Source organism: Lathamus discolor, chromosome 6 (assembly GCF_037157495.1).
Source record: "Lathamus discolor isolate bLatDis1 chromosome 6, bLatDis1.hap1, whole genome shotgun sequence".
NCBI lineage: Eukaryota > Metazoa > Chordata > Aves > Psittaciformes > Psittacidae > Lathamus > Lathamus discolor.
In genome coordinates, this window is record NC_088889.1 from 72,943,581 (window position 1) to 72,967,155 (window position 23,575).

The 23,575-nt window shown below is 47.0% G+C and overlaps 3 protein-coding genes across 32 annotated transcripts in view; 1 reads left to right on the forward strand and 2 right to left on the reverse strand.

Annotated features, from left to right (window-relative positions):
• The window catches only part of GLYR1 (glyoxylate reductase 1 homolog), a 31,157-nt gene extending 25,299 nt beyond the window's left edge, over positions 1–5,858 (reverse strand). For 2 of the 7 annotated variants that reach the window (XM_065683495.1, XM_065683496.1), the window contains exons 1-3: positions 5,751–5,857; positions 3,651–3,687; positions 2,284–2,363 (exon numbers count right to left, since the gene is read on the reverse strand). In XM_065683495.1, the coding sequence (XP_065539567.1) occupies positions 2,284–2,363; positions 3,651–3,687; positions 5,751–5,788 (155 nt within the window). In that variant the 5' untranslated portion in view covers positions 5,789–5,857. Of the gene's footprint in view, positions 1–2,283; positions 2,364–3,650; positions 3,688–4,679; positions 4,701–4,810; positions 4,904–5,355; positions 5,398–5,750 lie in introns of those variants that run through there. The other 5 variants (XM_065683497.1, XM_065683498.1, XM_065683500.1 and 2 more) reach the window with 5 other exon arrangements.
• Positions 5,859–6,627: 769 nt separating this feature from the next.
• MRPS34 (mitochondrial ribosomal protein S34) lies at positions 6,628–10,226 on the forward strand. Its single transcript, XM_065683504.1, has 3 exons — positions 6,628–8,264; positions 8,589–8,631; positions 9,510–10,226. Exons 1-3 carry the CDS (start codon positions 7,947–7,949, stop codon positions 9,785–9,787), a joined length of 639 nt encoding a protein of 212 aa, XP_065539576.1. The 5' UTR covers positions 6,628–7,946; the 3' UTR covers positions 9,788–10,226.
• Positions 10,227–11,914: 1,688 nt separating this feature from the next.
• Positions 11,915–23,575, reverse strand: part of MAPK8IP3 (mitogen-activated protein kinase 8 interacting protein 3) — a 76,036-nt gene continuing 64,375 nt past the window's right edge. For 20 of the 24 annotated variants that reach the window (XM_065683533.1, XM_065683531.1, XM_065683528.1 and 17 more), the window contains 10 exons: positions 23,072–23,194; positions 22,730–22,810; positions 21,563–21,630; positions 20,034–20,182; positions 19,041–19,212; positions 18,802–18,915; positions 17,374–17,412; positions 15,796–15,975; positions 15,352–15,495; positions 11,915–14,814 (listed from right to left, as the gene is read on the reverse strand). In XM_065683533.1, the coding sequence (XP_065539605.1) occupies positions 14,693–14,814; positions 15,352–15,495; positions 15,796–15,975; positions 17,374–17,412; positions 18,802–18,915; positions 19,041–19,212; positions 20,034–20,182; positions 21,563–21,630; positions 22,730–22,810; positions 23,072–23,194 (1,192 nt within the window). In that variant the 3' untranslated portion in view covers positions 11,915–14,692. The remainder of the gene's footprint in view (positions 14,815–15,351; positions 15,496–15,795; positions 15,976–17,373; positions 17,413–18,801; positions 18,916–19,040; positions 19,213–20,033; positions 20,183–21,562; positions 21,631–22,729; positions 22,811–23,071; positions 23,195–23,575) is intronic. The other 4 variants (XM_065683540.1, XM_065683541.1, XM_065683525.1 and 1 more) reach the window with 2 other exon arrangements.

Below are 23,575 nucleotides of genomic sequence, written 5' to 3' on the forward strand. Positions count from 1 at the left end.
GGGCCGGAGGAAGGGAGGAAGGCGGCTGCTGAGCAGCGGGAGGAGGCGGCGGAGGAGCCGAGCCCCGCGGAGGAGCCGAGCCCCGCGGAGGAGCCGAGCCCCGCGGAGGAGCCCAGTCCCGCGGCGGCCGAGAGCGTTCCCCGGCAGCCGCCCGCCGAGCCCCAGGAGGATGCAGGGGCCCAGGCAGCATTTCCTAGCACGGCAGAGGAGGAAGAGCTGCACCCAGGGAAAGCGAAGCTGGTGGTGGGAGTGCCGGCAGGCACAGCAGCTGCACCAGCCCCAGGGACAAGCACAGCAGCGTCATTGGAGAGTTCTGAAGGGTTTGAATGGCCTTTGGGTACCCTTGGGACCTGCCTGCTGATTGTGATGGGGGTCAGCATGGTGGCACACACACAGAGTGTGTTCTACCCACGGCCATTTTGTCTGATCTCAGAAGTCAAGCAGACTCAGGTTTGCTTCTTGTTTGGGGTTAGACCACAATATGGGAAGACCAGGAGATCTTCCCCAAGGCTGGACAGCCATGAGTGGCAGTGTGTGTGGGACAGTATGAGCGAGTACCTGGTCCACTGGGCCCCTCCAGTGCTTTGGAAGCATTGGAGATGGAAGGCAGCTGTATGGAGTCCCCAGCAACAAGCTGCAGAAACTGCTGAAGGGGACAGTGAATTATTTTGAACCTGGTGGGCCCATGGCACTTCAGGCCATCAGGGCAGAGATGCAACATAGAGATGGACTCATGATCGAGGGGTGGACTTATCAATGGACATTATTGCCCAGGTTATTCACTAGTGTGAACACTGCACACAGCCTCTCCTGCTCTGAGAGACTGTTACAAGAGATGGAGCCTGACATCATGGACCAGATGGACTCAGCAGCTTTATAGGTCCATGCACTAAGAAATGATGTTTTTCTCTGTGTATATGTAGATGTATATATATATATGTAAGAGTGATGGGATATTGAAGATGTGGGATCTGAGCATGACGTGAATGGTATGGAATAAGGGGTGGATAATGTCCTGGGTTGAGCAGCAGCAGTCATTCTTCTCCTTCTTAGGAGCTAGTACAGTGCTGTGTTTTGATCTTTTGGCCTTGGAACAGTGCTGATAACACCGATGTTTTCAGTTGCTGCTCGAATGTTTGGTCTGGCCAAGGACTTTCTGAGCCTCATGCTCTGCCAGGGAGGAGGGGAGGCTGGGAGGAAGCAGAGACAGGACACCTGACCCAAACTAGCCAAAGAGGTATTCCATACCACAGCACGTCATGCCCAGGATGTAACGGAGAGTGACCCGGAAGGGTTGGGACTGCAGGGTTGGAGGAGGTATCGGTCGGTGCTCTGCTGGGGGGAGTGGGGCGAGTTATTGGTCAGCTGGTGTTGAGGTGTTGTATTCTTTCCTCTTGTTATTTCCTTTAGCATTATTATTATTGGTGGTAGCAGTAGTGATTTGTGTTATACCTTAGTTACTAAACTGTTCTTATCTCAACCCGTGGGAGTTGCATTCTTTTCGATTCTCCTCTCCGTCCCTCCAGTAGCAGGGGGAGGGAAAGAAAGGGGGGGAGTGAGTGGACGACCTGTGTGGATTGGTTTAAACCACGACACTCCCTTACTGCGTAACTCAATACAAAATAACAGAAAATAAAGGTGGGGGAAAAAATAGCAAAATAATTTTCAGTTTGATGAAATCCCAAAGTTCTCGGTGGGGTTGGGCAGTTCTGAAGGGTTTTTTGTTTGTTTGCTTTCCAGATAGTAACTCTGTAAGTGTAGACAACTATGATTTTGTAGATGTGTTTGGAATCAATAAATTCTGCTTTGAAAAAGATAGCCTACAATAGTTTTTGCTTTCCTGTACTGTAAAGTCTTCCCAAAGCACAGCAAGAATTTTTTTTATGACAGTATATTCTATTACAAACATCAGATACAGTGCTGGTTTATTCCTCTAGCAGAAAAACAAATGCACTAATTAGCTGTACCTTTCTCATACACACTTACAGGCTAAAATCTAACCCTGTCATGTCACATCTACTGCCCTAAAAATGGCAAGCTACCAAGAGGTTTTCTTCACAGCAGCAAATAAAATCATAACATGATTTAGTTATGTCTTTCCAGTCTTCATACCCCCACATGAGCAGCTATAGCACGCAATGATAGTTTTGGTTTTTTAAAGTGCAGATAAAAGGCAATCCTTTGCAAAGCTCCACTGCACTGTGTTAGTAAACATTTCTTCTGTGAAAGATCCTTATTATATTGCACAGTATTTTGCCCAGATGAAAACAAGCAGGTACATACTGATCTTCCGTTCCAAAAAACTTCACAAAGAAGCACTTTTTCCCACGAGGTTTCTTCAGATCTTTAGGTGGATTAACAATCTGAAGGTGATGAGAAGTAAAAGTTAAAAAGCACATTATGAAAATTTACTCTATGATTTTATGCCATGTGTTACAGCTACTGTAGGTTTGTTTGCTTTTTCTACCTCATTAGGAAGAGAATCCTGAATCTGTACAAGTCTTTCAAGTAAATATGTAAGCCATGTATTTCCTTAGACATGGGTATGCTGCAGCAGAGTGAAAAAGTACCCAAACTCCATGGATGCATCACTACACTATTAGTGAGGTTTCCTTCTCCTTATCTCCAATAGATAAGTTATCAATCTTTTTAAAATTGGCATTAATAATAACTTCTAATATTTCCATCTAAACCTTTGTTTTCACACCCACAACAGATTGCTAATAAAGTTTAAAATATTAGAAAAAAGCTGTCATTCAGTTACACAGCTGACATCAGAAAAGCTCTAGAGGAGCATGGAGTCCACTTGATCCAATAACCAAGCGTTAATGGTTGTCAGCCACATCAACACTTTTCCCTGCCACATGCTGTTCTCTCAGCATGCTTAATCCTCATACATACACCAAAAATAAATACAAAGTTCTTCCAGAGAAGTAGAAATAACAAAAACAGCACATACAATTTTTTAAATGTTTTTGGTCTTTCATCAGGAAAAAAAACCCAAACCAACCAACCAAACCAGAAGAGAAAGTTGAACTACTTCCTACCCCAGGATTACTCAAAAAACGTGGCTCTAAAAAATATCATGAGAAGACAGACTATTTCTATTACTTAACACAGTGCATTTAACCAACCAGCTTACTATAGGAAGAAAGAAACTTATCTTGCAGAAACCAACGGGAATTAAATAAAAATCTGGGAAACACAATCAGTTTCAGAGCTGGAAGAACTGCTCTCTGTTACTTTTGATTCCATCTGAACTAACAGCTGCCAGTGACAGGCTGAACTATACCAAATAAAGCCCTAAACTGGTTCACAGTTTAATTTGTGGAGTATGTATTAATAACAAACAAACAAAAAACCCCAAACCCTAACCAAAACAAAAAACAAAATAAAATAAAACAAAACAAACAAACAAGATCCAGTATTAATCTTCAACTGAAATGCTTTCAGGCAAAACTCTTTCAGTGTAGAAAGAAAAAGCAAAACCAACCAACCAAAAAACACCACAAAAACCTAAGAAAGTAATACAATAATAACAGAAAAGGAAAAAAAAAACCAACAAAAACAACAACCAAAAAACCAAAACCAAACCTTACACACACACACAAAAAAACCCCAATAAAAACCAAACAGCCACCAAACCTCACCTTTCCTGGCCATGGAGGATACCGGCCCAGCTTCCCCCTAGAGAAAAAAGAAAGTATTAGGCACTAGAACCAGAGGAAAAGAAAAACCAATCAACCAACCAACAAACAAACAGACCAGCTATCTCATGTTTACCTTTTTGGATTATGCCATATTTTTTGTATTAAGAGAGTTACAACTTACATTCTAAACCTATCGTGACAGGCAGGACACCCAGCTGACATACTAGCATTACACTGTTAGATACCTGCACCTAAACTAAGCATTTCACCACGATCTCTCTAGTCTATCAGAATTTAAATGAACAAAGCAGCAGCAGCACCGCTACTGCCTGGAAAACAGTGTTACAGTGCTTATTACTCCCATAATACTGGATATTCCCTCACAAGGAACTAAAAAACATATTGATGCAGGCAATCAAACCAAAGTTAAGGTTGGTAACTTATAGTCATCCAGATATAACAGCCCAGTGAGCAGAGCAGCCACTGACTTCCAGCTCAGAGAACTGAGATTCTTAGAAGCTCTCACAGGAAAGAATTACTGGCAGGATTCCCTGAACAGGAGTTCCATACCACTTTCTTCAGGTGCTCACCACCACAGTAAGACATGGTAAAGATACAATAGAGCCATTTAAAAAAGCAGAAAAGTTATTTCCTACACTTGCAAATGCTTCTATTATGAAAACTACACAAAAGTACTTATTCACAGAGGAGACATTAGTCTTAGCCCTCGGCATGGTGGCAATGCTTTCACAAAACTTTATCAGTCATTGTCTTGCAGGCGATTTGTAAAGAACCTGTGGAGCCCACCACTCCCAAACAAGTAACTCTCAGCAAGCGGTTGTGAGATGGCAATGCTGCACAGACTATTCCACAGACATGTTCAGGCAGGAACGCTGCCAAGAGCTGGAACAGTGACCATGTCGCATATTTGGTACTTCCATTCTTGTATTGAACACGACATTCATCAAAGCCTTTCCTATGCTACTGTCTTTGTACAGAGTTCTTCTGTGACAGCTCTAGGGATAGTACCTGTCCAGGTTGTCTTGTACAAAACTAAAGCAGGATAATCTGCATTCCAACACTGTGAGCAGTGCACTCCCCAAATCTGCCTTCAAAAAAAAAGATAAATTATTTGCTAAAAGGAACCAATCTGTACTTACTTTGCTATATAAATTAGACAACTTCACAGCACTGTCAATTTTTCAGATGAGAAACTGCAGTTGTCAGAGCATGGAGCACGCGCTTCTTTTTATCTGGGATATAAATATAAATGCATGCACTTGCATGTTGAGAATTATTTATTTCTTGCAAACCCTAGCAGGACACCCTGGCCTATCAAGTACAGTAGAGCCTATGCTCTTAAAGAATCAGGGCTTGCAGGGCTTAATGGATTTCCCTTCTGATCAGGAAATACACACAGGTAAAAAAAATCACAGGTCTCCAACTATTAGAGAGCAGAACCGGAGTGACAAAGCGGCTTCTGTGAGCTACAAAAGGGACATCATAACGTGCAAAAAAAATACTGTTTTCCCGATTAACCGTGTTGGTTCATTAAAGCACTGCCAAAAAATTGCATCGCTACTCTCCCTAAACACGTACTAACTTTATGTCCCTTCTCACCTCCTTTGGGAGAACACCATATTTCCAACCGAGCCTCGCAAGGATCGCCCCCCTACCCGGCTCCCCTCAGCTCCCTCCAGCTTACACAGGTTCTTCTATGCGCCGCCTCCCGTTAGACTCCGATGAGGCCCGGCCAAGAACCGAGCCTTCCTGCTCCCGGCCCGCTTCAGCACAGTACCGCGGACCGCAGCCCCCCGCCCCACCTCACACAGCCCTGAGGGCCAGCAGCAGCAGCAGCACCAGCCGCCCGGCCCGCAGCGCTGCCGAGCCCCTCCCCGCCCGCAGCCAGGAGTCGGGAATTCCCCCCAGCTGCGGGGTGACAGCGCTCGTCACGGCACTCAGGCTCCCGCCGCGCTCCCCAGGGCAGGGCACAGCCCCGGCACCGCCCCGCCCGCGCATCCTCCGCCACAGGCAGCACCTCAGCCTCGTTCACAGAAAGCGTCTGCCCCACCACCCTCCGCCTCCCGCCGCACCACTCACCACACTAAGTCTCCGAGCCTCAGGCTCACGGCCGCCATCTTACCGACAGAGCCCCAGCCGCGACGCGCGAAGCCTGCCGGGACAGCACAACACCGCCGCGGGGAGCGGAGGGGTACTGCGACAGCGCAGATTGGGCAGCCGCCGTCACGTGGGGGGGAAGGCTGTCACCGGCCGCTCCCCCTACACGTGACCGTGGCTGCAACGCCGATTGGAAGGGCAGTATCTTAATGGCGTCAGACTGCCGCTGGAGCTGGGCTCGATGCGGACGCAGGTGTCTGTGTTCTGCCTTGGCCCTAGGCGGCCCCGCTGCCGCCAGCGTCTCGGGAGGGGCCGTCAGGCAGCAGGATTTTGCGCTGCACACGTCGGAGCAAGCGGTTGCGATAGGCCGGCGGCGGTGCTGGTGGTCTCCCGCCGTGGCACAGGGCGCTGCACCCGGAGTGAAGGGGTGTACTTTAATACGGAATTTTGCCATGAGGAAAAGTAAACCGAGGACCCTGCTACTGCCCAGGGCACCTCGCTGTCCAGGTGCAGCCTCTGCGGGGTGGCTGAGCGCCAGGGAGCGTTTGTGACCTGCACGTGTGTCTCCCAGTGACCCCCGTTAGGCCAGACGAGGAGGTGGTCAGGTTTAGAATGTAGTTTGCACCCGCTCACCTGCCGTAGCAGCCGGGAGATGCTGTTTCTCGCCGGCTGTTGTAGGGTTACACCAGTTTTTCCTGGTGAACCTGTGTCAGGAGTTGCTTTTCTGCACGTTTCACTCAACCAGTTTCACAACTCCTCAAGCATTCTTGTGTCCTCTCTGCTCTGGGCCCCCACAGAAACCTTAAGGTAAGTGCCTTAAAGGGCATGAGCTTAACAGCTGTGCTGGATACAAGATGCTCACTCTGTACTAACTGTACCCTGTAGTAAGTGGTTTAATTGCTCTGCCTTTTCTCCCAGATTTGGGTGGACTGAGGTCAGGTATCTTGTTACTCTAAATCAGTGTTTATCAGCTTATTCAGGTATGTCCTCCTTGTTACAACAGGCCTGTCGTTTTTCAAGAGATGCACCATATTAGGAGAAAATGTCCTAAGAGCATTAACAGCCTTTAAAAAAGGCATTTTGTTATGTTGTGTAGCATGGACCCCCTTCTCCCCGCTTCTTCACACATCGATCTTGGAGGCTGACAAAAAAGTCTCTGCATGCCCAAGTGCCTTCAGTAAAGGGCTCTGTAGCAGTACTGGAATGGATGCATTCACTTCAGTACAAGGTATTGGTTTAAAAAAGAAAAACCAAACAAACCACCTTTCTCCTGAGAGGTTAAATTTACCAGCTGTCGTGGTTGAAACCCAGGCAGTAGCTCAGCACCAGCAGCCGCTTGCTCACCCCCTGGGAGGAGAATCAAAAGAATGTAAAACCCGCAGGTGGAGATAAGAACAGCCCAATTATTAAAGTACAGTGTAATACTACTGTTAGTACTAATAATAAGGGAAAGAACGAGAGAATATAAAACTAAAAGGTGAAGGAAAAAAACATCAAACTATTAACCAGCAGTGATGCACAATACAGTTGCTCAGCACCTGGTGACCAATACCCAACCTGACCTGAGCAGCAATTCCAGGTGAGCCACCCAGTTTATATACTGGGCATTATGTGCTGTGGTATGGAATACCTTTTTGGCTAGTTTGGGTCAGGTGTCCTGTCTCTGCTTCCTCCCAGCTTGTGCCCCTTCTCACTGGCAGAGCATGAGACTGAAAAGTCATTGATCAGGGTAAATGCTACTGGGCAACAACTAAACCATTGGTGTGTTACCAGCATTGTTCTCAGCTAAAGCCAAAACACAGCACTGCACCAGCTACTATGAAGAGGATTAACTCTGCCCCTAGCCGACCCCAGGACGCTAGCCTGTAGCCAAACTCCAGGGGCTAATACAACCAGGCCTACGGTTTTCTACTCCTTAAGTCTGTGCTGCACGGCTGTTTGGTGCCTGCACAACCGACGGCGAGAGCTCCGGCGGCAGGACGCGGGGGCGCCGCCGGCCGCCGGCGCTATTTTGAGAGCAGCCGAGACACTTCGCGAGCGGCGGAACCCGGTGAGGAGGTAGTGTAGCCCCGGACGCTTGCGCCGCTGCACAAGGGCTCCAGGCGGCTTCCGGGCTTGTCGGGAAGCGGCGGGTCGCGGCGGTCCGTGGTGGGGAGCGCGGTGCTGCAGGACGGCGCCATGGCCCGCAAGAAGCTGCACCGGCCCATCGCCGCCATGGCCAAGAAGATCCGCGAGTACCGCGCGCTGAAGAACCGGCCGCGGGACTCGGAGCGCTTCGCCCTGGACTACGAGACCATGCGGCGGCCCCTGACGCAGAAACGGCTGCCGGTGCTGGCCTGGGAGGACGTGCGGAATGAGAACCGGCTCCTGGCCCTGCTCTGCCGTCTGCCGCGCCTCGGCGTGGGCCGCACCGTCACCCGCAAGTCCTGGCTGTGGGCGCACGATGAACCCTGCTACTGGGTCATCACCAAGGTGAAGGTGGACTACACGGCCGAGGTAATGCCACCCCGCAGGCGCCTCACAGCCCGCTCCATCACAGAACCACAGACTGGTTTGGGTTGGAAGGGACCTTAAAGCTCACCCAGCTGCAACCCCCTGCCGTGAGCAGGGACACCTTCCACTGGGCCAGGTTGCTCCAAGCCCTGTCCAACCTGGCCTTGAACACTGCCAGGGATGGGGCAGCCACAGCTTCTCTGGGCACCCTGTGCCAGCGCCTCAGCACCCTCACAGGGAAGAGCTTCTGCCTAAGAGCTCATCTCAGTCTCCCCTCTGTCAGGTTAAAGCCATTCCCCCTTCAACAGGTTCTTGTTTTCTTTGCAGAATATGGATCATGGAAGAGCTTGGGGCTACCTTACCTTCAGAGGTAAACCCAACTTATTTTCCTACACATGAGGTTTGGAGAGAGCATCTGTAAGTGGGACCAGAGAATAACGAGCGGAGGCATATGGGAGGATGAGAGAGCTGCAGGAAAACCACAGCCTTCCTACTTGGGAAATAAGTTTTTCTCAGATCTGTCAATGACAAAAGTTCTGCATGTTTTGTTTTCCAGTGCTGGGATCTGGCCCCCACAGGATGTGTTTCTAAGGAATGTTGTGAGATAGCCAGTGTAGGCTGATTATGGGGAAGGACAGCATGCCATTCAGGGAGTTAAGTGAGGTGACAGGCTAGTTTGAGTCTTCAAAAGCAAAACATAAAATGAATGCATGAGGGTATTCCAGGTAAAATTGTCAGTAAAACAGGAGTGATGTCAAGTAAACTTACGTTACTGGGATTTTAACACTTGGAGTTGAGGGATTCAGTTACCATTTCTAAAGCTGCTTTATGTTAGGCACGATTGTCACTTACTAGAGTTTCTGAAACGTTTCTTATTCAGAGCTTTTAAAGGTGTTGGGTATTTTTAATATTTCCCAGGGAACTGTAACCAGTGGAAGGAACTCTTGTCCCTTAGCCATGGAAACTGGAGAGATAAAGTGACATTTTAACTTAAAAGAGGGAGTCAACCACAGAATTGGAACAACTTCCCTATATTCCTTTCAGCCTGTTTTTCTTTGGATTTCCAAGGACAGAAGTGGGATCCTAGAGTATAGCAGGGAAGATACTGTCTAATCATTTGAGAAACTTCCTTTACTAGTTATTGCCAGTTGTAGGATTTTTGGTACCCTAGAGGCAAAACTTGTTGCATTTCCGGGAAGGAGTTTGTTGTGGATAGTGTTGTTCACTGTGTTCATTATCTTTTCTCAGGCAAAACTGAAGAAGAAATGAGAGAGATCGACAAAGTCATGTACCATGACTGGCGTATGGTGCCCAAACACGAGGAGGAGGCCTTCAAGAAATTCTCCCCGGTGCAGCAGGAGACCATTCGGTTCCTGCCATACCCACCTTTGCTCCGAGCCATGATCCTGGCACAGTGGCAGAAAGAGGGAAAGGAAATCACAGAGGAGCCAATGATTGACCTGGAGAAGGTCATGGCCTCTCCCTATCAACGTGCAAAGAAAAAAGCTACAGGGACACCAGTGTAAAGACTTGTCCAATGTCCTGAGCTTCCCATGTGTTCTCAGTGTGTTAGAAGTACAGCATCTTGCAGAAGACTCCCTTGTCCACTGCAGTAAGGTGTACCCAGGTTTCCTGACTTTCTCCCCAGCCCTGTACAGTCACCTCATTTGGAAGAAAAGGTGCAGATACATTCAGCTTTGTTTTTACCATAGCTTTGGTCTCAGTCAGCAGAGGAACCTTCTTGGTTCCCTGTATAGTTTCTGAACGCATAGCTCCTGTCATCCAACTGCAGTTCTCTGGAGCACAGTTTCCTTGTCAGCCTGAAAATTAGTTTTTTAAGAACACTGCGGTTTTTTAATAATTTGGGTCCTACATAAATCAGTCAAAAATGATTGAGAATATTGCATTATTTCACAGAACTGTATATGAATGTATCTACTAATGAAAATAAATGTTTGAAGAAAACTTGGTATTTTTTTTCAGTGCATGGAGGTCATGAGCTGGTCCTTTGACAAGGAGCAAAGGCTGGTAAGAGCTAATCTCTCATTGCTCTGTAGGGCTGCTGCTTCACTGACTTCAGAAGCAATGGGAGAACCCAGGGGAGGGAAAAATCTGGTGTTGCCAGAAGCACAAACACTGTGAGGCTGTGAGACTTCCCACTGCAGCTGCCCTGGATGGAAGACAGTGTCTCTGACTTCCATGGCCTCCACTGCCAGGTGCTGGGCTGATGCCTTGCTGTCCTTACCACGGTCAATGTGCTACTAAACCAGCACAGAACTGAGGACAAGCGAGGTGGGAGAGGAGGGGGTAGATGTGACTTAGGTGGGATGAGCAGAACCTAATCCTCTGTCCTGCATTGCCAGGAATTCAACACAGTTCAGTTCTGGCTATGCAAGAATTGTCTGACCACAAAGGGCAGAGCCAAGTACTGTTAACAGAGTCCACTAACAGCCCCAGACAAATCAAGAAATGACCCATGACCACCATCTATCCAGGGAGCCTGGCCAGGAGCAAAGGCAAAGGGAGATAATATACCATAAGGCACAGAATCATAAAATTACTAGGGAGGGAAGGGACCGTTGCAGATCATCTAATGCAAACCTCCAAGTCCAAGGGGTCCATCTAGGAGCAGATGGAGACAAGCACAGCTCAGGCACAGACTAAAGGCCCCAGCTAGTGCTTAAATGAGGCTCCTGGACCATGGGTGAAAAGGGCCAGTGTATGGGTGGGATTGTTCTGATCAGGACAATCATGGCCTGCTGGTGACCTCAGGGCCTTACACTTGGCAGGAGGCAGTGGTGCCTTCACACAGAGCCCTGGGCAACCCAAAGAACCTTGTCTCATCATGAAGGTCCCCTTTCAAAAAGCTGCAGTCCTGTTCTACTGTGTGCTGGATTCATTGCCTAGAATACACCAGGAACTCTGCTGGCACTCTCAAACCTGTGCACAGATGATTGCACCCACCTGGGTGGGTGTGAGACACAGCTGCACTTCATCCAGTGCCTTGCTCCATCTGCAGACCCAGGGGTGCAGGATGGGTCCTAGGGCCTATTTCCAAACCTCATTGTAATGGTGCTTCCACTATCTCGGGAGCAGCACCCATGGTACTTTACCTGGCCTGGAAACATGGAGGTGGCTCACTTCAGGGACCCTGGTGGGGCGTAAGGAGGTGGCTCCCTTGTTGCTATGTACAGCCATTGACTTAATAGCTGTGCATATTGAATTAATGCAGTTCTACAAAATACATGAATGGGTCTAAGTGCTGCTAGGACTAAAAGGAGCTCACTTCCTGCATGCTGAACATCACCCATTCCTGTGTCAGTACCACCTGGTACTGACAGAAGACATTGGCAAATCGAATGTTGAAAGCTGAGCCTGATGTGTTAACCCTTGCAGCTCATCTGAAGGGGACACCCCAGGACAGCAGAACCTTTGTCTTTTTTCCCTTTTGCTTCTGACACTGGAAGCTACAGGCTTGACCTGTGGCTTGCAGGACCTTCTGCTCCGACCTGGTGAGCAATCCACACCTCATTCTTTGCCACTAAAATGCTTAATGGTGAACATCTGAGCTGCCATTCCTACTCTTTTAAGTGTCCTCAAGCTATTAAACACTGAGCAGAACTCCCAGTGCCTCTACAAGAAGATGTCCCACATTTGCTGATGTTAACACATTTATTACAGAACAGATACAGATTATTGTTTCATAGTGTAGGGGACAAAGCATGGGAACATATTCATACAGCAGTCTCTTTACAGAATGCCATCTTCAGACCAAAGAGCGGAGTTTACAGGCCTTAAGACACTTTTTAAAATCCTTTTGTAACATACAAGATACTTTACATACATCACAGTGGAGATATGACAGGGAAGTGTGTTGAAGCCAGTCAGTTATCACCTTGCTGCCCAGCAGCCACCAAATGCCTCCAGAAGCTGACAGCAGAGGCTGGTTCTACTCAGCTGTAGCTGCCCCTCTTGGGAACGTGCTTCTGTACTGAGCTGGAAAGGAACCTGTTGGTAGAGGCCTGAGATGGGTTTCCTTAATGTTGGCAGGGCACAGGGGCTGACAGGAAACCAAGTACTGTCACTTCAACTGCTAAAACCAAATAGAGAACAAAAAGTAAGAGGTAAGAACACTGCAATTCTCTATTTCCCTATAGAGTGGACAGAGCCAACGAACTGAGCCCTACTAGGGCTTTTTTTTGTCCTCTCCTCTTCAGTATGCCCAAATCCTAAACTTTACCTGGCCCTAACTGATCAACTGTTACATGTCTGTGGAATCTGTGCTCTGAATGTTGATCTTGTTAACACCAATACACTGTTGTGATCCAAAGAGCTCTTCCTACCAGAAAGCATTTTGGGCAAGTGAACAAGGCCTGGCACTGTCAGCAGTGCCCTGGAGACATGTCCCTGGTGAAAGGTCCTCCCACACGCAGGTGGTGGCTCCAAGCATCCCTTCACCACATGCCAGCTACAGAGCCCAGTGTGCCAATGGCCAGAGGACACTGTTCAGCTGTGTTCCACCTCGGTGTGGGTGTGTGTCACAGGCATCACTGTGGCTCATTCTGGTGGCATCTCCAGAGATGTCCCTCTTGCCTCCTTGAGGTAAAATGTGGGCCTCAGCCTTCTCTGAACTTTGGATTTAAAAATCATTTCAGTGCTCCTGCATTGAGACAGATGCCACATGTCAGAGCTTCCCCTGGGAATACTATTCCTGCAGCACATGAGTAGCTTTAGACCACCAGCCTTGGGGGCAGCCTGGTCTGTGGCAACAAGCACAGGACACAGCCAGGAGCCTTTGAGGAGATGGAGGCTTCCCCCTGCTGTTCCCATACCATCACACTGGCACACAGACATCCCCATGAACCCTCAACTGCTACACAGCTCAGAGAACAAACAAGATGACCACCACAGGCTTCCAAATCCATTGCTAACAATTGCTACTCAGTCTAGTCCTGCACATCCAGAAGGGAGCATTCAAAGGAAACAGAACTTGTTCTTGTGAAGACAGGACTGTTTCCACTGTCAGAAAGGGAGGACAAACCATGGCCTCTACATCTGGAGTGGCCATGTTCTGCACCAGGATCTCAGAACCACTCTCCCTGGCCCCATTTTTTGCTGCTTCTCTTGTAAGCAGGACACATAGTTCCAATCCCTCAGCACTGCTCACACAGTGAAGGCCAGCAGGACTTTTTCTCAAGGGTTGTCAATTCTTTCCGGGAGTCAGAAATTTCCAGCTTTTCAAATTACTTAGTAATAAATTCAATGCTCATGATGTTAGCTAAGAGGCTGGGAGATCTGGCCTCGGTTCCTTTCTCTGTGTGACCTCAGGTGATACATAGCCTTTTTATACCTCAACTGCATCTACAATGTCTTTCCTAACTGACAGTCACAGCATGAAGGAAAACAGACAGTTCCTGTGATTGGGACACAGCCTTGTGAGTCCAGGCAGCCTCAATGTGTTAATGCATAATTCACAGACGACAAACATCATCTGCCCTCATGTGTGCTTTAAAAGCCAACAAATGCTATGCAGAGGTAACTTTCTCCTGAACCTCTGAGAAAGAACTCAAGGGTTCTTCTCTACCTGGCATTTCTGGAAGGGGGAGTTAAAAGTATTGCTGCCTTTTCTGCTCTTAAAAAAGCAAGGTTCCAGTACCCCATTACTACCAGTTTCCAAAGGCTCTGTAGCCTCCATCACCACTCATCTCCCATCTGAGACTACCACCCAGTCTTCTCCAGACACATGCAGTCAGCCAGCACATGACTGCTGCAACAACAGCAGCAAAGGGAGACCTTCCACCTGCAAGTCTGGAGGATGCGTTCCCCACAGTAATGGCACCGCTGCCTTCTCCAGCCAAAGAGCGTAAGTGCTGCCCATGCCCTGACACTCTGTTCTATTGAGAGCTCCTTAGACCTGCCTGCTCTCAGTCTGTGGGACATTATTCTGTGCTTAAGGGTAGATAAGGTGAAGAGTCCACTGGTGAACTAGAAAGGATTTCTGCGAGGATGATGTAGCAGTTGTGATTCACCACCACTGCTTTGGCAGGGGATGCACGTTTTTCTCATGCAGGTGGAAGTGGGGCAATTTGCCGGAGAATCTGACCCACCACCATCAGCTGCCAGCTCCTGTGCACTGGGCAAAGGCTTTGCACAGTTCTAGCTCCAGCCTCACTTCATCAATGCACTGTCATTTCTCTCCTTGTACATGCCAGCTCCAGAGCAGAACAATAACCCAACCACGCAGAAAGCGCAAGGGCCCAAGATGAAAGCTGCAAGTTCAGAGGTTAGAAGGGGGTCGCAGTCCGAGGCAGGAGCTGTTGCAGTTGTCTGGGGTCAGTTTCCAGCAGTAGGATAATGCAGGCGTTCTGTATGTACATCTTGGCATTCAGGTGGGAGGAGGGACACTTACATTGATGGGAAAGGAGAAATTCTCACTCAGGGATGTATGATACCTGCCACACAATAATGTGGCTCCTTTCAGCCTTAGAAAGTACTGGCTTCACCTGGGTGGTGTCTCCTGCATTCTCTTCTGTCTCATCATCTTCCCCATCCCCTGAAGAGGGAAAACAGAGAGTAAAAAAGGCAAGAAAGAAAATCCCTAATTGCAGTGCTCTGGAATACTTCCAAAGAGACCCATACCCCTGATACAATCGTGGCAGCCTGATAACAGACAGCATAAACTGAGGATCTCCCTTTATGCCCAGAGAACATTTATAGTAACATGGTGCTTTTCTGAAGCAGGACTGCATGGATGGAACAAGCAATCTCCAGCAGCAGGGAATTCCTTTCAGGGAAGCCAATGTTTGTGACACCAAGTGCCCTCAAGCAGCACAGGTGACCACAGTGCAGCAGCAATGTTTGGAGCCAGGGGCACAGATGCTTTTTAATTTCCAGGGACATAAACAGACTCTGTGGCATGGCAGGCACAGGGAGGGACAGGGTTTGGCAGCCTCAGGCTCACTATCTGCCCTCACAGCCAGAGGCAGGAGACAGAAATCAGTGTTTTTCAGATCTCACTTGCCACCACCCCATTTCCTCTCTGCCCTGCACACCCCTCCTGTCCCAGATTCCTTCCACCACAGGCACTCACCGATCCGGAAATCGATGTACCCTTCCCCTCCGCTCAGCACAAGGACGTTCTTCAGCTTCTGCCCCTCAGTCTCTGTGGCTGCTGTGCTGGGGTTCTCCGAAGGGCTGTCCAGCACACTCCCATTCAGGGTTGCTAGGACATTGCCTGGGAGAGGACAGAGGTGCTGTCAGTGCCTCTGCTAGGCCCCTGTGCAGTTCACACACACACACACACAAACACAACCGGGCAGGCCAGGTCCTTCTGCTGGTGGAATTCGGAAGCCACTGCAGTTTAAACGCAGAGTTTAAACACTGTAGTTCAAACTCTAATCCACAGTGTTTAAATACTCTGAGTCACAGTGACCTGCGAGTGCCAGGAATGCATGGATGGGTGCCTGCAGATCAGATCAAGCCCCTGCTCAAGAATGGACAGCGGAACAAGAATCTCACAAGGACTGATCCTTACCAGGCACAGAGACGAAGAACTTGACAGCATCCCGGTGGCCATGGAAACAGAGTTGTGCCTGAGCCATGGAGCAATAGGGAATAAAACTGCTGGCAGATTTGTCACTGTTGTCATCACCATACACGTGGATGACCCCACCAGAGCGGCTGCCCTCTCCAGAGGTTGGTGAGGTCTTGTTGGCTGGGGACAGGGAGGAGCAAAGGCTTTTAGTTCCATTTACAGAAGGCACTTGGTCAAAGAGAAAACTTGTGAGCCACGAAGAAAAACCTTTGAAGGCACAGGTCTCTTTAAAGATCTTGCACAAAGGATGTGATGAAGGAGACAACACTAGACTATGTAGTGCCTCTCTCTTAGGCTGATTAATGACCAATGATAACAAACTACATTTTCTCATCAAATATAGTATTTGGCTTTGAACAAGGTATTCATCCCTGCAGATGCTGGACAAGAGTAATCCTAGGACAAGCTAAACAAGATCTCTGAGCTGTCTCAGAGAAAGCCTCTTCACCACCAGCAATCCTGTCCAGCCTCTAGAAATGACATGCTGTCCTAGGATCTACCTTGGTCTTTCACACCTGGGAGGGTATCCAAAAGTGTCTACTATACGCAGGAGACACTAAGGGCACCTAGAGGAGAATTCCTGCTATTTTCTAGATCGGTGAAGTTGCTCGGTTTCCAAGTCAAATACTTTGCTCATGCCAAGCCCCGAGCACACAGGGTGCTGAAGGCAGTCTCTTGATCTGGTGAATGCCTCTTAGCCCAGTAAATGTCACAGCAGTGGAATAAGGTCCTTCCTTAGCCTTGATTTAGCTGTGACACGAGAAGATCAGCTACTCAAGCAGTGAACATTTGAAAGATGTTCACCATCCACAGTTTCCAAGGATTTCAAGGTGGGCTCAAAGGCCTGCATCCAGGCTCTGAGAATGTGAATGTTTCTACTCAGCAAGGAATACGTATCACTGCACAGAGCTCAGGATGGGAAATGCTTTTCCTTCTGCATGCACCTGCACCAGTAAAACAAAAGCAGTACTAAGATCAGGCTTTCAATTTCCATGAGAGAATTCGATTGGTTGTTTAAGTATCCACAGTTCTCTATTTGGCTTGGGCTACATTTCAGTTAGGTGACTTTTGTCACAGCACCTACTGCCATTGTCCTGGAACTGATGAGACACATCCTTAGAAAGCCAAGGATGACCAAGGAAGACCTTGGAAGAACAGTCCAAGGTCTTTCTTGGACTTCCCTGCTTCCTGGAATCCTCTGAATGAACCTTTAAAGTCCCCATCTCAAACCTAGCCTACCACAAGACAACTACTGATGAAGAATAAAGTACTCCTAACTCAAAAAAACTCCCACATGTCAGCTGATGAGATGGATGAAAATTATTTTAGCCATGGCAGATGAGGATATTTTCATTACTGTCTCTGGTTGCTTTACTCAGATGCAACTAAAAACAAAAGAGTGATGAGGAAAAATGAACGGAGAGAGCTGAGTGGCAGAATGGAAGGGTGGGAAAGCAACTGGAAGGGTGAATGGGTACAAAAGGAGTGAAAGCTGAAGGAAGGAGGCAATGGACTTACCCCGGAGCCCAAGGAGTTGGCCTCGGTGGAGGACTACAGCTAGGCACAGGCAAGGAGTGGGGACACAGAAGGGCATGGGAATAGACAGGCAAGACAAGAGAGAAGAAAATGGTGATTACTGGGAGAAAATTCAGGGAGCAACAGAAATGTATAAGACCTAGAGAAATTGCAACAGAAGCTAAAGACTCAGAATAGTTCATACCAACACTCTTCTTGCTCATTTTGCTCTTATCGTACAAGGATGAATGTAATATCTGAGATGGGAGAGGGACTATGGCCACAAGGATCCATTGCTAAGATTTCTAGGGAAACCTTACTGCTTAACCACGTTTTTACAGAAACACCAAAAAATAATGCAACTGGCTTACAGCAGAGAACAAGCTTAACTCAGAATTAGGACAGCAGGCCCAAGCAAGAATGGGCTTTAAAACAGGGATTCAGAAATGAGACCAAAATTGCAATGCAGAGATGACTGTATCACTAGTGTCAGCCCCAGGCATATCCAACTCCAACAGCCTTAGAGGTGACCATCTCAACCCTGACCTCCAGGAATATTGCAACAGGTTTGCTCCTCTTTTTGTGGAAGAGCTATTTGCTTCTCAGATTTCTTGCGAGCAGTGGCAAGAAATGTAAACTTGGCTGCCTTCTGTTGAAAGCAAATCCTACTCCCCCATTATAAACTGGCACAGATCTTCAAAATAAGATGCAGACTGACAGGTACAGAACAGGATTACTAATAGTATCAAGTAAACTTCCAGCTCTGGAGATGCACCTATTAACTACTACTGTTGGGATACTAATTTCTACTTGACTGATAAACCTGAGCTCTAATTTGACCAAATTAAGCTATTCTAAGGTCAGTTTCTGGGAAATACTATTATGGAGACGTTTAGATGTCTATGCCAGAATAAAATTCTCCCTTGTGATGTCTCATACTATGGCCTCCTTTTGGAGACTTCCTACAACTCCCAAAGCTTTGTTTCTCCTGCTTTCCAGAAGCTACAGAATCAGTTCATATCAGTTTACGCTGTCAGGGTCATGCTCAAAAAAGACAACTGTACAGATGGTAGAGAGGTCACTGGTCCCCCAAGAAGGAAACGGCTTCAACTGCACTGAAAGGGACAGTAATAAATACCTGTTTGGTTTTACACAAGTTAAATCCATTCAACTGAACACTTCATTCCTTTGTAAGAAAGTTAAGCCAAGTTCAGGACTGCTCATACTCAGGACTCTTCTCTCTGAACACTGTTCAAAGATGTGTCAGGTTCAGAGCAAGAATGTCTGGAAAGCATTATACGCCAGAGCCATCCTCCATGCTGCACAAATAACAAATAAATGCATTTTTTCGGGGGGGGGGGGGGGAGGGGGGTGGGGAGGTGGGTAGGGTGGAAGGGGAGGGCAGACGTATTTGCAGTCGATGGCACTTACTCTCAGTCAGTGGAATGGAGATGACGACACCATTCCCTGTCCCTACCCAGAGGCGGTTGCCAGCGATAAGCAGGGCTGTAATCCGCACGAACGAAAAGCCCAGCTTTCCAGTGCCTTGTAAGCGTGAATAAGAAGCGGAGAGTCAGTTATGACTTTGGGCAAGGTCTGCTTGTGAATTTTGATTTCTCTCTGATCTTAGTCAGCAACAGATCATTTACTCACAGTTCCTACTGCCTCACCTAGCATCTTGCTGACATAAGGCTCAATATCAACATCTTGCAGATGCTGATGGCTGTGGGCATGGTAAAGCCTCAGGGTCGAGTCCAGGCGGATGGAAACCCACACTCCATCTCCAATCCACGCCAGCTGTCGCACCTGACTCTCCCGCCGAGGGTGGGCATCAAAGGATTTCTGAAATGCCAAGTAGATGGACAACATGGGTTCATAAAATGTTTGCAATTATCTACACGCGTACTGCATTGTCTTCAACTGAGATCACTTGTTTGGGCTTCAAAGCTCTTGGTAAAAATGTGGTAATGCCAGCCAGCCTCAGAAGTTCACTACAGTATACAGAAAATCCCTCACTTGAGTGACTCTGCAGAGATTGCGGTCTTCGCAGGCTACTTCAGGAGCAAGAACATTTAGAAACCAAGAGCTTTCAATGTCCTTGGCAGAAAAGGAAAACACACAACTCCAGTAAAAATCCCAAAGATCAAAATGCCTTGGCTCACTGATATGAACTTCAGATTCAGCACTTCTCCCTTTGATTAGAATTACTCCAACCATTGTCAAATAGCCTTGTACCAACACCAGTGTATTGAATTTCAACCAAAAGGCTCTAAACATAATTTTTCTTTAGGCACGTTATGATCACCACAGCTTGCTTTCTGCCACAATCCCTACAGACAGAGAAGTCTTAGATCATGTATGAAAGGTAGCTGGAAGGCATGCACATTTATTTGTACAGTATGTGGCCTCACAGACTCACCAGTAAAGACAAAGGAAGTGCTCAGTTTAGACTTACCTGAAGATTTAAGTTCTGGAAAGGGAGGAAGGAACAAATACCCTCCTGGCAGACTGGATCATAACATGACCCAGATTGACTGTTTGGGTCCTACACTCAGCAGTGACAATACAAAGGCTCTGCACTTCCATACATTCAGCAGAAAATAGCTATAAGAATACATACAACATAAGCATGTGCATGCATACACACACATTTGCTCTCTTACCTCAATCTGCATTGTCTTAGGTTGGATAACATGGATTTTATTCTTGTAGCCACACCAGACTCTATCATACACAACAGCCATGCAACGGATGGAATGGTGAGTGTGACCAAGGTCCATTAGGTGGTAATTACTGAGATCCCACTGACCATCTAAGGTGAAAAACAAGTGTGGAAATATGCATCTCCTTCATGACACATCAGTATACCATACCTCTACGCTTCCACATATACTTAAATATACAGGCTTAATAACACTCAAATGCACATTTTGCTTATGTCTGTGAACTCCCATGAATCTATGCTACTACTTTGGGCCAGCCTTGTACTTACAAAACACACGACAATAATGCTTAGTTTGGTGGGCTGAAAGCTTTCCAAATCAGGATAAATTAAACATCCTTTTATTGTAATGAAGTGAACAGGCTTCTCTAACATGTACAATAAAAACAGAAGAGGAAGGGGAAAGACAGCCTAACAAGATTATGCAGAGACTTTGAAGGAAATGGACAATACAGTCCTTGCAGTAAGGATTCCTCATATCACACATAATTCCCTCAAAGTGTCAAATCCAGAACACAGACTCAGATCTCCCATCTCTCAGGCTTATTTTCTAGCTAACTAGGCAGATACTGTGCCCTTCACAGACAGATGGCCTCTGCATTGTAAAGCTTTATCCCGTTTCTGATGGGAACAATTTTCATATGTCAATGGTCAGGCTTGAACTCACAACAAGGTTGAATCAAAATTCAGACTGCACAAAACACGGAAGCTCTGTATTTCGGCTTGCTATATAAACTGCTACTCAATGAATAACTAAGTTCTTAGTATGCAAACATTAGTCAAAGTTAGCAAATTCCCATGTGCTGTCTTCATACCTAAAAAGGTATGAACACAGCTCAGAAACTGCTCAAGTCATAGTGAAACAAAACCCGTAACAGTGAAGAGCACAAGATTAAGGCATGTCACATTACTTGGACATCTCTTTTTTGCAACAAGAAAAACTATCCAAGTGTAATGCAAAGATGCCATTTGTTACAGATTTCCAGTGAATCCCAGCTCTGCCTGCTGTGTACACAGTGATCAATTCCAGTCCTTACAGAGCCCAACTTCTCTGTTTGATCAGGCAGATCAACTGCACAGATATGCTCAGGTACCGCCTGAGCTGTGTGGAGCTCCCTGTGCATGCCCTGTTACAGCTGATTTGTGAAAGCACAGTAACACTGATGTGGTCCATGTGTATTACACTTACACCAAGCACGCCTCAAACACCTACACAGCATGTGTATTCCTGGAAGTGCTGCATTTGCTCTGCATGTGCTACACAGCACATACATATATTTTTGTTCAGAAAAGCTCAGGAAATGGTGTAGATGTTTTAGGATCACTAATATATGTGTGTAACAGTTGTGCATTTTAACCATGTTTGTACTCTGGCAAGCCAGCACTCTTCCTTCCCAATTCAGAGTAGCACTTAATGCACTGCTACACTTTAAGGCAAGCTTGTTTTAATCTTAATACATTGTTTCTTACCTTCTGCCCGGTGGAATATGGCTAGTGTTCCATCTGCCAGAGCAACAAGGACCCTCCCTTTCACATGCCTGAAATCACAGAAAAGTAAATACTTTGTCTGTAGAAGTAAGAAACTAACAAATCCTTTCTGACATCCACCAAAGAAGTCGGACCAGCAGGTGGAAGGTGGCAGTTCTACCCCTCTACTCTGCTCTCGTGAGACCCCGCTTGGAGTACTGTGTGTAGTCCTGGTGCGCCCAACTTGAGAAAGACACGGAGCTGCTGAAGCAACATAAAGGACATGAGCTGCTGGAGCACGTCCAGAGGAGGCCACGAAGATGATCAGGGACATGAGAAACTTGGGGCTGTTCAGGCTGGAGAAGAAAAGGCTGCATGGAAACCTTCCAGTATCTGAAGTGGACCTACAAAGATGCTGGAGAGGGACTCTTCATCAGAGACTGCAGTGACAGGGCAAGGGGCAATGGGTTCAAACTTAAACAGGGGGAATTTAGGTTAAATATAAGGAAGAAATTCTTTACTGTGTGAGTGATGAGCACTGGCACAGGCTGCCCAATGAAGTTGTGAACACTCCATCCCTGGCAGTGTTCGGTGCCAGGCTGGGCAGTGCCTTGAGCAACCTGGTCTAGTGGGAGGTGTCCCGACCTGTGGCAGTGAGGTTGGAACTGGATGATCTCAAGGTCCTTTCCAACCCTAACCATTCTATGATTCTGTGATACACACACACTATCTTTATGTTCTCTCTACAATTCCCATTCATTTTAGCACTTGCAGGAACATCCTCTGCAAGGGCCAAGGGTCACAGAGTAAGGTAATCCATAGGTTTTCTATTGAGGTTACCTTCTTCCTCATACTACAAACTCCATCGACTTCAACAAATGCTACCTAATTTACACTCTCGTGAAATTTTGCCTTTCTCTTCGCCACTTATTTCCTCCTGATCCTGCTGAGCTAATTTCTTCACTGAATTGCGTCAGGTTTGCAGTTGAGTAGAAAAACAGCTCAGCATGAGGCTTTCCAATAACAGTAACCTAGGGAAATTTTCCTCACAAACCAATGCACTTAGAAGAGCAAATTAAAAGATAACTGAAAAAGAGCTCCTGCCACTATTGGAAATACTGCTTAGGCACTGAACCTCCTCCCTCAGAGTCCCTTGGCACGCACACTTACACTAGACTTAGTACAGAGTCCTTCAGCTTTATTGAGTGCAGACACTTCTTCCAGTTGGATACAGCCGAATGTACATAAAGCCTGTGAGAAAGGACAAATTTGGGAGAGTTAGCAGCACAGCCCAACTAGAGTTGAATCATTTCTTCTGGTAGACAAGGTGAAGGTTAGGTAAGAAAGTGAGGTTAAATCCCTGTGCTTGCACTGAGCTGAGGGCTCAGAACAATGATGAGCAATGAAAACCTACTCCAGAAACAAGAAGTGAATTAAAGGTGTGTGGAGATGAAAAGACATGCCCTGGGTAAGGAAGTGACAGAGAGATCTGCCAGCCCAAGGGGAACCTACCAGCCATTCTGTGCTCCCAGCCACATGGTGGGGGCAGCACTGGTACAAGCCCCAGCAGCATCTCCATTCAACTCCTGATCTGGCAGTGTTGTGCTTGACTCTGTCTTCAGCTGCCTATTCTCCCTGAAGAGGCAAAAAAACATTCTTAGAGGTTTTAGTAGCAGCAGTACACAGAATGCCCATCTACACTTACAGTCTCGCACTCACAAGCAGATAATGGCCCTTATATACACGAATCACTTCCTTCTCTTCAGTGTTTTCTAATTCCTTGACTCTGAAATCTGCAATTTGCAAAACTTCCTTTTTTCCCCACCAACACAAATAGCAAGTACTTCAAAATTCACAGAACTTAACTGCTTGGCAGTACTATTATCTTAACAATATTTTCTCTGTTCACTGCTAACTTCAACAAAAACAACTTAGAAAATCTTGGTCATTTAGGAACAATTTGTTTCCAAGACCTTGCTCCTCAGGTCATCACACCAGACTCATTTTTGGGTGGTA